Source organism: Microtus ochrogaster, chromosome 8 (genome assembly GCF_000317375.1).
Source record: "Microtus ochrogaster isolate Prairie Vole_2 chromosome 8, MicOch1.0, whole genome shotgun sequence".
In the NCBI taxonomy this organism is placed as follows: Eukaryota; Metazoa; Chordata; class Mammalia; order Rodentia; family Cricetidae; genus Microtus; species Microtus ochrogaster.
In genome coordinates this window covers 39,612,902-39,625,913 of record NC_022015.1, presented here as the reverse complement: position 1 = coordinate 39,625,913, position 13,012 = coordinate 39,612,902, and the positions used below count along the sequence as shown (strand labels likewise).

General features: G+C 51.3%; 2 protein-coding genes across 2 annotated transcripts in view; one reads left to right on the top strand and one right to left on the bottom strand.

Moving 5' to 3' along the window:
- Actn3 (actinin alpha 3) overlaps positions 1 to 5,125 on the top strand; it is a 17,318-nt gene extending 12,193 nt beyond the window's left edge. Inside the window, exons 12-21 of the mRNA XM_005351692.3 lie at positions 892 to 1,042; positions 1,558 to 1,666; positions 1,754 to 1,894; positions 2,314 to 2,496; positions 2,914 to 3,048; positions 3,132 to 3,311; positions 4,040 to 4,186; positions 4,273 to 4,338; positions 4,727 to 4,885; positions 4,967 to 5,125. Of these exons, the coding sequence (XP_005351749.1) occupies positions 892 to 1,042; positions 1,558 to 1,666; positions 1,754 to 1,894; positions 2,314 to 2,496; positions 2,914 to 3,048; positions 3,132 to 3,311; positions 4,040 to 4,186; positions 4,273 to 4,338; positions 4,727 to 4,885; positions 4,967 to 5,125 (1,430 nt within the window). The remainder of the gene's footprint in view (positions 1 to 891; positions 1,043 to 1,557; positions 1,667 to 1,753; positions 1,895 to 2,313; positions 2,497 to 2,913; positions 3,049 to 3,131; positions 3,312 to 4,039; positions 4,187 to 4,272; positions 4,339 to 4,726; positions 4,886 to 4,966) is intronic.
- Positions 5,126 to 5,373: 248 nt separating this feature from the next.
- Ctsf (cathepsin F) lies at positions 5,374 to 10,823 on the bottom strand. The gene is made up of 14 exons (XM_013347996.2): positions 10,476 to 10,823; positions 10,175 to 10,273; positions 9,843 to 9,927; positions 9,689 to 9,750; positions 9,523 to 9,598; positions 8,348 to 8,461; positions 8,081 to 8,226; positions 7,897 to 7,993; positions 7,736 to 7,816; positions 6,732 to 6,851; positions 6,587 to 6,651; positions 6,400 to 6,490; positions 5,978 to 6,036; positions 5,374 to 5,898 (listed from the first exon to the last, which is right to left on the bottom strand). The coding sequence occupies exons 1-14, from the start codon at positions 10,692 to 10,694 to the stop codon at positions 5,824 to 5,826; spliced, it is 1,389 nt and encodes a 462-aa protein (XP_013203450.1). The 5' UTR covers positions 10,695 to 10,823; the 3' UTR covers positions 5,374 to 5,823.
- Between the last annotated feature and the right edge of the window lie 2,189 nt (positions 10,824 to 13,012).

The window sequence follows — 13,012 nt, the reverse complement described above, 5'->3', positions numbered from 1 at the left end:
AAAAACTTAAAAAAAAACAATAGTTTGGATATTTTTATAAGAATTTCTGAAGTTGCCAGGTATGGTGGCACACTCATTTAATTCCAGCCACTGGGAGGCAGAGTGGGCAGATCTCTGAGTTTGAGGTCAGCCTGGTGGTCTACAGAGTGAGATCAAGGACAGCCAGGGCTATACAGAAAGAGACTGTCTCAAAAACAAGCAAAAAACTCTTGAAATTTTTAGTTAAATGACTCTATTGCAATCTCTGAACCTTTGTATCTGTCACCTACAGGGCCTCAAATGAAGTGTCCCTATCACTACTGTAATGAAGATGGTGGTCTTTATTTGCAAAATTATAGTAATTATTACTTTAAAAACACTTTTGCATTTATTATTTATTCATACAGTAATTATGTATTCACAAAGGCTCTGTCATCCATCAAGTATCAGGCACTGTGTCAGGCTCTGGGAAACAGTGGTGAGCAAAAGAAGCCCAGTCAAAGATTGAGGAGTTCACAGGGGCACTGAGAAGTAGTTCAAAGGCCAGGCGCGGTGGCGCACGCCTTTAATCCCAGCACTTGAGAGGCAGAGGCAGAGGCAGAGGCAGGCTATTTTCCGAGTTCGAGGCCAACCTGGTCAACATGGCGAGTTCCAGCAAGACCAACATAGAGAGACCCTGTCTCAGAAAAAAACAAAACAAAACAAAACAAAACAAAAAAACAAAAAAACAGAAGAGCGGGGGAGGGGTCGATATCAGGTAATTCCAAAATTGTAGCAAAGGTCATCCTGGACGGTGCTGGGATTGGCAAGCAATACCAACGATCCGGCTGACATATTAGGGTATATTGGGAAACCTTACACCCCAGCCATGGCGGTCTCTGGGTGACAGGACCCTATTCTCTTCCCGAGCAGGCAAAGAGGAGATGCTGAACCAACACGACTACGAGTCGGCTTCGCTGCAGGAGGTACGAGCCCTGTTGAGGCGCCACGAAGCCTTTGAGAGCGACCTGGCAGCGCACCAAGACAGAGTGGAGCACATTGCTGCACTGGCCCAGGAACTCAAGTAGGCGTGACCAGAGAGCTGCCGCGCCCCTTTCCATTGAGCCCTGCCCTGAAGAAACCTGCCCCGCCCCTTTCCATTGAGCCCTGCCCTGAAGAAACCTGCCCCGCCCCTTTTCACTGAGCCCCGCCCTATTCCTCTGTCACACCCGTACTTCGTACGCCCAGAAACACTGTCCCCAACCCCTGCATTTATCCACTGGCACTCCTCAGTTACAACGCGCATGGGGAAACCCCTTTATCTTAGGATATTAGCCCATCCCAGTCAGTCTTGGCCTCATTAACTACCTCCTCCAGTTCCCCTTCTCCCATAATCCTGCTTCTGAAACCTCAGGCTCCACATCCAGGGACTGGAGCTGAGGATCTTTGGTGCCAGTCTTCCTGCAATCACACACTGAGACCCCTGGAAGAGAAAGTTCCTCTCTGCCTCCCTAACCGTCACTCCTGCAACCTCACCCTGCCTTGGTTTCACTTAGGTCAGGGTCTGGCTCTGTCCCTATTCCCCTTTCACCCCACTAGTGAGCTGGACTACCATGAGGCAGCCTCAGTGAATAGCCGCTGCCAAGCCATTTGTGACCAGTGGGATAACTTGGGTACACTGACCCAGAAGAGGAGAGACGCACTAGAGGTGGGCAGGTGGGCCAGGGAACCGAGGGCAAGGTGATGAGGCCAGAAAGCCACGAAGGGTCTGATACATGGTCCCCCTGGGCTCTAGAGGATGGAAAAGCTCCTGGAAACCATTGACCAGCTACAGCTGGAGTTTGCTCGTCGGGCAGCACCTTTCAACAACTGGCTGGATGGGGCTATTGAGGACCTGCAGGATGTGTGGCTAGTGCACTCTGTGGAGGAGACTCAGGTAAGTGCAAGTATTCTGGGAGAAGTCTGGGAGGCCCTGGATGTAATGAGAGGTAAACTGGTCTCACATCCCATCAGCCATACCTTTGGGTTCCTGGATAACAGGAACAGGAAGCAGGAAAAACCCGTTATGGAGTGCTGGGCTAGCAGGCAAGATGCTTAGGTTCTTTTTGTTTGCTTTCTTTGGTTTTCAAGACAGGGTTTCTCCATAGGCTTGGAGCCTGCCCTGGAACTCACTCTATATACAAGGCTGGCCTTGAACTCATAGAGATCTGCCTGCCTCTGCCTCCCGAGTGCTGGGATTAAATGCACGCATCACCACCACCTGTACCAACTACTAAACAGCTAGTTCCCTGTTCTGCCGCCTCTGTTGCTTGCGGTCAGTGGGTGTGCTGGTTGATCCTTCCTGTTCTCCCCCAGAGCCTGCTAACAGCACATGAACAGTTCAAGGCAACGTTGCCTGAGGCTGATCGAGAGCGAGGTGCCATCCTGGGCATCCAAGGAGAGATCCAGAAGATCTGCCAAACGTATGGGCTGCGGCCAAAGTCTGCCAACCCTTACATCACCCTCAGCTCACAGGACATCAACAATAAGTGGGACACGGTCAGTGCCACTGGCAACGCTGCATGGTCCTCACTTCCTCTTGTATATTTGAATCAATGAAACCTCTGGTGTCCCAAGATATGGGGTATAAAGCCCACCTCCATCCAGATCTGGGATCTGCCACAGATTCCTCCTGGCATTGGATAAGCCTCTAACACCATTTCCCTATCAGGACTGATAGACATATAGAATTCATTGGGTGCGTATCATCCACAAGTGATACTTGTTATATCACTGGGCACCATTTTACAGATGAGAAACCTGGAGTCTATGAATATGAAGTCATTTGCCTCAGAGTTTATCCCAGTTTGCTTCATGAGAACCAGAGCTGAAGTTTGAGGGCCTGAAGGTCATCTCGCCTCAGAACCATCTCCTGGCCCCCAGACTTGGTCATGATACAACCGCTCTCCTTCCCAGGTCCGAAAGCTGGTACCCAGCCGTGACCAGACCCTGCAGGAGGAACTGGCACGGCAGCAGGTGAATGAGAGGCTCCGGCGACAGTTTGCAGCCCAGGCCAATGCCATAGGACCCTGGATCCAGGGAAAGGTGGAGGTAAAGGCGTGGATAGCTGGGTCAGCTCAGGGAATGGGATTGTGGGGGTTCAGAGTTCTTATCCTGCCTGGGTACCCTTACAGGAGGTAGGGCGGCTGGCAGCTGGGTTGGCCGGCTCTCTGGAGGAGCAGATGGCAGGTCTACGGCAGCAGGAACAAAACATCATCAATTACAAGAGCAACATTGACCGGCTGGAGGGTGACCACCAGCTGCTGCAGGAGAGCTTGGTTTTTGACAACAAGCACACGGTCTACAGCATGGAGGTGGGGTCTCACCCTTGGGAGAAGGGGGGGAGGCCTGATGTATTCATAGATGGACAGAGCACATCTGTCCCAGGAGGGTCACCAATTCAGCCTGGCAAGCTTTTCTGATGTCCCATGGCAATATGGCTATCCAGCAATGGAAAGTGACTTGTCCAGGCTAGATGTGATGCACACCTATGATGCCATCACTTGAAAGATAGAGGCACCGGGATCAGGAGTTCAAGGTCATTCTTGGTTACAGAGCAAGTTCAAAGTCATCCTGGGCTTCATGAGGCAAGCGGGGGTGGGGGGGAAGGGAGGAAAGGAAGATGAAAAGAGGCTTGTTCAGAGTCATAAAGCATCCTAAAGCCCGACTACAAGATTGGCTATGGTTGATGAATATTTAATACATAATAAGCCATTAAACTTTAAGATAGAAAGGGCTGCTTAGAGTCACTTAGGGGAACTTCAAGATGGGGACAAAGGCCCAATAAAGGGGAGAACTTTTCCAATGTCACATAATGAATTAAGAATACAACCAACTAGACAGCCAGGTGTGGTGGTGCGTGTCTTTAATCCAGCACTTGGGAGGCAGAGGCAGGTGGACCTCTGTGAGTTTGAGGCCAGCCTGATCCACATCGAGAGTTCCAGGACAGCCAGGGCTATACCGTCTCCAAACAAACAAAGTAAAACTGAAGTAAGAATAAAGAGCTGGCCACCCACTGACTGCCTTGTCTCTTGCTCTCTAGCATATCCGTGTGGGTTGGGAGCAGCTGCTCACCTCCATTGCCCGCACCATCAATGAGGTAGAGAACCAGGTATTGACCCGAGACGCCAAGGGTCTGAGCCAGGAGCAGCTCAACGAGTTCCGGGCATCCTTCAACCATTTTGACAGGGTCAGCAGAGCCCAAGTCCTCTGAGCTAAGAGGTGGGGGCTGGTGGGATTTAGAGACCGAGGCTGATACCCGTTTGTCCTCTACAGAAGCGGAACGGGATGATGGAGCCTGATGACTTCCGAGCTTGCCTCATCTCCATGGGTTATGACCTGGTGAGCCCCCAAACCACTTCTACAAATACCATCAGTTCCCCTCCTTCTGCCTGGCTCCCTCTTCACATAAACCATCTCTGTTCAGCACACCCACACAAAGGCTGGCTAAACACAGAAGTAAATCAAGGTCTTAGCTTGCCCCCCCCCCAAAAGAAAAATGCTAAATTGTGAAATATTGGAGCTCTCAAGCAAGAGGGGGGAATTGGGCAAAAGGCAGTTTTCTGCCTAGCATGAAGGAATCTCTAAAGTCAAACTGATTGTCTTGGGAAGAGGGTATGTTTTCACTGGGGTGATAACAAGCCAAGTATGGAAAGTCCCCCAGAGGGGACATGAGGGGCCCTCTTGGCTTTAGCGCTATGGACAAAGTGCCTGCCCTCTGTCTCCGAAGGGGGAAGTGGAGTTTGCTCGCATCATGACTATGGTGGATCCTAATGCAGCAGGGGTTGTGACTTTCCAAGCTTTCATTGACTTCATGACCCGAGAGACTGCTGAGACAGACACAGCTGAACAAGTTGTAGCCTCCTTCAAAATCCTGGCAGGAGACAAGGTGAATCCCATGTGGTGGAGGGACTGGTGGGCTAGGGCATGACCCAAGACCTGTGGGGCCTTAATGTTTCCTCTTTTCCAGAACTACATCACCCCAGAAGAGCTGCGGCGAGAGCTCCCTGCCGAGCAGGCTGAGTACTGCATCCATCGGATGGTGCCCTACAAAGGATCTGGGGCTCCGCCTGGAGCCCTGGACTACGTGGCTTTCTCCAGTGCCCTCTATGGAGAAAGTGACCTCTGACATTCTTAACAGAAAAGGAGAGAGGGCACTTCTGTGGTGGCTTCCACCGTCCCTCGGAGCAATGGCCTCAAGCTTATCCAGCACTGTGCTTCTGAATAAAGATCAGGCTGTGGGCCTCTCCCATGTCCTCTTGGTTGCTGAAGGGGAAGCTGGGCCCTGGAGCTCCTGGGTGGGACCAGCTACTCCAACTTGACCCACCAGGGATCCCTAAGACCCAACTTTTCCCCCAGAGACTAAGCAATTACAGCACACTGTACCTCTTTATTGCTCTTAGAGAAGATTGGTTACAAGTTTACTGGATGTGGAAGGGGACCAAAAGTTTACAGCCTCAGACAGAGGAAAACCAATGCAGGAAGCCAGAGCCTGCTGAGGACAAAGTCAGATTTGTGATCAGAGTATTTTCATTCTGCACCTTACCCGAGCCCGGGGTTCGTGCCCCAGCACTGGCTTCCATGAAAGCCTCCTTCACCTCAGGATCCTCTTAGCTACCACAATTCAACAAAGAGGCAGCTGAGAAACTTCAGGTGGGCATGAGAGGGAGGGAGGGAGGGAAGAAGGGGACCAGGGCCCACTGCTCACCCTGAGGTACACCAAGTGCTTGTCCCTCAGCCAGCTGTGCCTCCTGAGGGGCCTGGGCATGAGTCAGGCTAAGGAAGGGGCCACTGTGGTCAGCATCAGGTCCTGTGCCAGCAAGTCCCTCAGTTCACCACTGCCGAGCTGGCCATGGTATTCACACCACATGCTCCAGACCCACGATACAAGTAGTAGTAACCCTGAGGGACAGTGGGACTTGGTGAGGGTGCTTAGGTAGGGTACAGCTAGAGGGTAAGAGGCCGACCAGACAAAACTCACCTCCTCACCCCAGTTACTACCCCAGCTGTTCTTGATGGCCCAGTAAGGAGTCTTGGAGCCTACGGAGCAACACAGAATACAAGGGGTCAGAGACCCCTAATTCTCCACTCTGAGATTCATCTGCTGCACCCTTCACGTATCTGCAGTGAGTCTGTAATAGGAACTAGGAGAATAACAAAGAGCCAGAGGCCCGCCTGCCATCCTCACAGAGATCTCATGCATCTATAGGGGTTGGGGAGAGCACTTGTCCAATTGCCTCCAGAACAACCCTTCAACCTCCCACAGTCTCAGCTTTTCTGTCTACAAACGGCATGGGTGTTTCAGAACAAGGTTCCCCTCAGAAGGCCTAAGAAGCTGCTATCTAGCCCCTGACTGGGGCCTGGGATGGAGGGAAGGATAATCCGGAGGCTGGTGGAACTCACGGTTGCCATAGCCCACCAGCAACACAGCATGGTCAATGAGCCAAGGGCTGCAGAGGGGTCGGAGAGGGCGGGCGATCCCATGGCGATAGAACTGAGAAGAAAACAGGGAGTAGAGAGCTAGCTTGAAGGAGAAGTGAGGGAGGCATAGACACAAGACAGGGCAGAAGCATAGAGGCCAGGGCCTCACCTGCATGCCAAAGGCATTGATGGCAACTGAGATGGGTCCTTTCTGGGCCAGCCAGGCTGCCATCTCTGAGAGGGGAAGGCAGTGTCAGAGGTTACCTGGGCCCAGCAACATCAACCTGGATCCACCACCTCCACCCCCCACTCACTGTTCTCATTCTTGCTCAGCTCCACTGAATCATTGATGTAGACTTTGGCTCTCTGTGCTGAGAAGTTGCAAGCCTGAACATGGCCCTGGTAGCTGTAGTCATCCTCTGTCTCCAGCCCTCCTGGGAAAGGAGTAGACTCCTGTTTATCACTCCCTCATGCTCTCCCAGACACAGGAGTGACAAGCTTCCCATAAACACGAAGCCACATGTTCCTTACCTATTCCTAGGGCCCCAGTCTCTGAGGAATCTCCTCAGACTAGAGATGACATATCTAGGGATGGAAGGATGTGGGAAGGAGCTACATTAACCGGCCTGGACAGGACTCCACTCCCATGACCGCCTCCTTGCTGAGGCCTCATCCAAGGTTTTCTGGCATTTTTGCTCTTTGCTGCTTGTCCTGCCCTGACAGTCTACTGCTAATGTAGCTCAGTCACTTGTTAGGCTCCTGGACCAGTTTCTTTCTAAGCTCAGTTCCTTAGCTCACCATCCTACAGCCCATCGCTGATTTAATACCCCTCCTCAGGAAAGAGAGGTGTTGCTGTCAAGTTTAGCAGCACAGTAAAAACACAGACTTCCAGGAAGCAAAAACACCCAAGACTCACAGGGTCTTTGTCATGCATCAGAATCACACATCTAGCTGGGTGTTGGTGGCACTCGCCTTTAATCCCAGCACTTAGGAGGCTGTGGCAGGCGGATCTCAGTGAGTTACAGGCCAACCAGGACTGTTACAGAGAAACCCTGTCTCAACCACTCCCCTGCAAAAAGAATCTTACATCTATACATATATTTTCTCATTTGGCATTGGAGACAATCACACAAAGTGGACATTGTCTATCCCATTTCATAGCTGAATAACAGGCTGACAAAACTGGCTTGCTGTAGACCATCAGCCAAAAAGGGCCAACATAAAGACCAGAACCCAGCTCTGTGTGACTCCCTCACCCATCTCCCCCTCTTGCAAAGAGGTGGCACCTGCTGCCCCTTCTGACCAAAATAATGCATACCCAAATTCTTTATGGCTGTGTAGGCATTGGAGGGCAATCCACCCAAGCAGGCCTTGTCCATCTTGTCACAATCCAAGAGCTCTAGGAGACAGAAGTCTGGTTCCAAGGGGTCCTCTGGAGAGGCTGGTCTGAATGTGAGGGGGCTAGAGCAGGATGCTCACCCTGCTCTGACAGGGAGAGCAGAGTCCCCCGGTTCAGGAACCACTGGCCCTCCACATTGCCTGTGACAGAGAAGGCCCAGCACGAGCCACACATGCCCTGCAAGACAACAGACGCGGTCAAGGCTCTACCTTTCATCAGGGCCCCATGCCATCCGCTTTCTCACCCTACTTCTGGGACTCCAACCTGGTCCTTCACTTTGGTGACAGCCCCTTTCTTCCTCCAGTCCCATTCGGGCGGGGCGCGAGCATTTATGGACTTGGCTGGCCTCATCTTCTTGCGAGAACCATTTCGTAAAAGGGGATTCAGGTAGATGGTGTAGAACTCCTCCTCTGTGGGCAGAGGGGGCAGGGCAGACAGGACTGAATATTTTATGCCGGCCCAGATGAGGAGCTTCAGGAGCAGGGCCTAATTTCCTCCAAGTTCTGTGACGGCTCTGGTCATCGTCCCCACCTGTGAGGTCGCTGAACTTGGTGATCCCATACTGAGCTGTGCCACGGTCCAGGGCCTGTATCTTCTGTACTCGTACCATGTTTCTGGTAAAGACAGTCAAGCGCCACTGGGCTTCTGAGGGACCAAAAAGGAGAGGCCTGAACCCAACCACATCATAAAAGGAGAGGTAAGAGGGGAGAGCAAGCAAAGTCTTCCCCAGGTGAGAGGAACTCTGGGTTGAACTTGAAAGTTTTGAATGTGTCAGAGTGGGGGGCGGGATCAAAGGACAACCCTGGTGTCATTCCTCAGGGTCTTTCACCTTCTTTTCGCAGATGGTCTCTTACTGACTGAGAACTTAATCAAGTTGGCTAGGTAGCAGGCCATGAGTCTGTTTCTGCCACCAATTGCACTGCTGTCTCGGCCACCATGTTGGGCTTCTTTGGTGGGATCTGGGGGCTGAACTCATGTCTTAAACTTCAAGGCAAGGGCTTTATTAACCAAATGATTGCCTTCGTCCCTGAAGCTGTTTGTAAGGGCAGATCCCTGGGCCAGGTAGAATAAGACATGGGGGAAGCAGACATCAAGGTGAAAAAGTGAGAGGCATGGCCAACTTTGGGGACTTGAACTTGAGCAATGGCTTCTTTCTTTTTTTTTTTTTAAAGATTTATTTCTTTCTTTCTTATGTATACAACATTCTGCCTCCATGTATGCCCACATGCCAGAAGAGGGTGCCAGATCTCATTACAGATGGTGGTGAGCCACCATGTGGTTGCTGGGAATCGAACTCAGGACCTCTGAAAGAGCAGCCAGTGCTCTTGACCACTGAGCCATCTCTCCAGCCCGAGCAATGGCTTCTTGACTAGAACAGCAGTAACCAAAATGAAGCCTAAGGGTGTCACCCAGGAGAGGTCACGGGAAGGGCCGAGATGACTGAAGGAATCCAACAGAGAAAATCTGGTCTCCCAGATTTACCCCACCCTGCCTGGAGTGATGGAAACCTGAGGTTTCTGGCCAGGACGAGAAGAAGGAAGGAGGAGACAGTCCACATGTCCTTGACAACTCAGCTGCCTAGAAAGCTGGGGAAGAACTCAGGGATTGGGGGGTCCTTGAGTCCTTTCCTTCCTCAATATTAAGGTGCCATGATAGGAGAAGGCCCAAGTCTGATTGTTACCGGTCCAGACAAGGCTAGGTCCTACCTTCCTTTGTTTCGTAAGTCCGGTTATAGGTAGCCATGAAGTCCTTGAAGACTGTGGCCATCTTTATAGAAAAGTCCTGGGAAGGCAAAAGGGTATTTGTTTACAAGTTCAGCCTGACCCCAGGACACTAGGAGACGGTTGGCTCTCCCAGGTATGGGCTCCTCACCTGGGGCAATGGGTCCTTGTTCAGCATCGGAAGGAATGAACTGAAAGTCTCATTTCCATACTCTGGAATGGGTTGGAACAGAGGTGCAATCAAGGCTGTATTCTGAGGCAAGTATGGTCTGGGCTATCCCAATCTCCTTGAGCTATACCAGCACCTGGAACCTTCGCATTCACTGGGCCACAGTCTCTCCTCAGCAGCACGTGTTTTCCTAGCTCATCCAGGACTTGAAAGCTGCAGAGCTGGAGGAAGAGAAGGGATAATCTGGAGACAGACTGGAACAAGATCCTGGCAAGAGCAGCTAGAAGCTCCTCAAAGGAGGGCCACATAGAAGGCAATCACACCCAGCACCCAGCGCCCAAATACCCACCCTCTCAGTGCATTTTGATCTCTAACTCAGGGTGGGATAACCTCTGCCTCTTCACAGGACCCATTATTCCAATTGCTTGCTGGCCTAGGGCCAACAATAGCTGGGACCCCATCACTCACCAAGGTTTTATTGGTCGCAGGGAGCAGGCACACCAGAGGATTATCGCAAGGTGGCTCCTCCATTGTGGCTTCCAGGGAGAACAGAGAGCCCCGACCCACCTGGACGGAGAAGAAGGCGAGGCTGGCACGGCCACCCCCCTACTCTGGTCCTCTTAGGTGCCTGCAGCTCACCTGTGCTTCTCTACTCAGCCTACACAGGTCCTTTCCTCCACCGTCCAGGACAACACCCAAAATTTAAGCCAAACTCCACCTTGCATTATTCCCGGACCCAGGCCCCTTACCCGTTCCCCACGCTTCTCACCCGGCGGACGCGCCCGCGAACAGTCCCCAGCACGGCCCTCATCCCGGCAGCACGACCGTAATTGTACATATCCAGCGCGAAGCGGGCGGGCGCCAGAAGCTCCGGGTACGACAGATCCCAGGCCTGCTCGTCGTCTGCCCGGGGTTTGGCGGAGACCGGGACCAGGGCCACGGTCCGGAGCAGGGCCAGCAGCCGTAGCAGTTGCAGCAGTGGCGCCATGACGAGGGCGAAGCTGCTGGCCAGGACTCAGAGACCCACAGACGCGCGAATCAACCGACCCCGGGGGGATCCCGCTGTCAGAGGCCACAGAGTGTCTCCCCACGGCCCTGGACAGCGCCGGGGTGACCAATGGGCACCTACTCCTGGCGCCTGCGCGCTCGCTTATTTACGCGGGGCACGTGGAGCACGGGGGGGGGGGGATGGAGAGAGAAGGGGAGGGGAGGGAGGAGAAGGGGAGGAGGGGGAAGGAGCGAAGGAGGAAGAAAGGAAGCCTGAAAATAAAACTAGGACCCACCACTTATTCCATCGTTATCTTAAGCAATGAAAGCCAGATCCCTTTAATCACAGCAGACCTATGAAGTAGGTGTCCCGTTTCACAAGTAAAGAAAGAGAAGTTTACAGATGGCTCTGACAAGAATTGAACTTGAACCAGGCAACTGGTGTCAGAGACTGGCTTAGCGGCTTGATCTCTTCTTTGAGGCCCCTGTTGTCATTCCCGACATGGTCAGTAATCTCACCAGTTCTGGGACCGGAGGATATAGCTCAGTTGATAGAGTGCTTGTCCAGCATGCACTAAATCCCTGGGTTCCATCCCCAGCACGGAATAAACCTAGCTAGCACGGTAAGGCACATCTGTAATTCCTACATTCAGGAGGAAGAGATAAAAATCTGAAGTGCAGGGCTGGAGAGATGACTCAGAGGTTAAGAGCACAGACTGCTCTTCCAGAGGTCCTGAGTTCAATTCCCAGGAGCCACATGGTGGCTCATAACCATCTGTACTGAGATCTAGCGCCCTCCTCTGGCGTGCGGGCATACATCAAGGCAGAATGTTATATACATAATAAATAAATAAATCTTTTTTTTTATTTTCGAGACAGGGTTAATAAATAAATCTTAGAAAAAAATCTGAAGTGCAAGGTCATTCTTGGATATGTAGTGAATATGAGCCTATACTACGTGGGTCTGAGGCCCAACCCCCCACCACCATGCATCTGGCTGTTATGAGGCAACCATACAAGCAATCAACAAAGCAGTGAGCATAGGGTTGGGATCGTGCCTTAAGCACTGTGTTCCAGGGCTGCCAAGGAATTAAAAAGTAAGTACAATAAAGGTTTCATTATGGCATCTTCAAAAAAGTGTAGAAAGCTAGGTTTGATAGTGAACACCTTTGATCCCAGCACTCAGGAGGCAGAGGCAAGTGGATCTCTTTAAGTCTGAGGCCAGCATGGCCTACAGAGTGAGTTCTAGGACAGCCAGGGCAACATTGTGAGACACTGTCAAAAAGAGAGAGAGAGACAGAGACAGAGACAGAGACAGAGAGAGAGAGACAGAGACAGAGGAAAAGAACAAAAATACTGTTATTTTACAGAACTGGAAAGCTTTTAAACACCTGAAATGTGAAAAATCGGGGCTAGGCAGTAGCTCAGTTGGTAAAGTGTTGCTGGGGGATAGCTTAGTTGGTGTTACCATGGAAATATGAACACCTAAGTTTGATCTCCAGCTCTTGTCTCAAAAGTTAGGCATGGGCTGGTGGGACAGAGATAGGTGGATCACTGGCACACACACACACACACACACACACACACACACACACACACAGTGTGCACTGTGCTCATGGAGGCCAAAGAACATTTTGTGGAAGCTAGTTCTCTCTTTCCGCCCATGTAGGTCATCAGCTTTAACTGCCCAATCGTCTTACCATGCCACAAAGCAGAAATTTCATGGATAGTTTGTTTTTTGTTGTTGTTAGCTTCTTTTTTTTTTTTTAAGACAAGGTTTTGCCTTGCCCTCCAGACTGACCTCAGATTTGTTACATAACCCAAACTGGTACTGAACTTGTGGCAATCCTCCTGCCTCATCTTCATGAGTGCTCTGATTACAGGTGTGTGCCACCACAACTGATTGACAAAGGAGATATTTTTTTTACCTCCTAGATAGTAAAGCTTTCAAAACTAAAAATTTTTAAAAACTTACCTTAAGGTTGGGCATGGTGTGTAAGCCTTTCATTCCAGTACTTGGGAAGCAGAGGCAGGAGGACTGCCATGAGTTGGAAGCCAGCCTGTAACAAGTTCTAGGCCACCCAGAGTCCTGCCTTAAAGATTACACTTTCTCCCTCTAGGAATTAGAGACTTGCACATGTTAAATACATGCGTATGATTTTCAGAGCATTCTGTTTGGCTGAATTTGTCCAGTAACAAGGAACTAATTAAATAAAATATACAGCCGGGCCGGGCGATGGTGGCGCACGCCTTTAATCCCAGCACTCGGGAGGCAGAGGCAGGCGGATCTCTGTGAGTTCGAGACCAGCCTGGTCTACA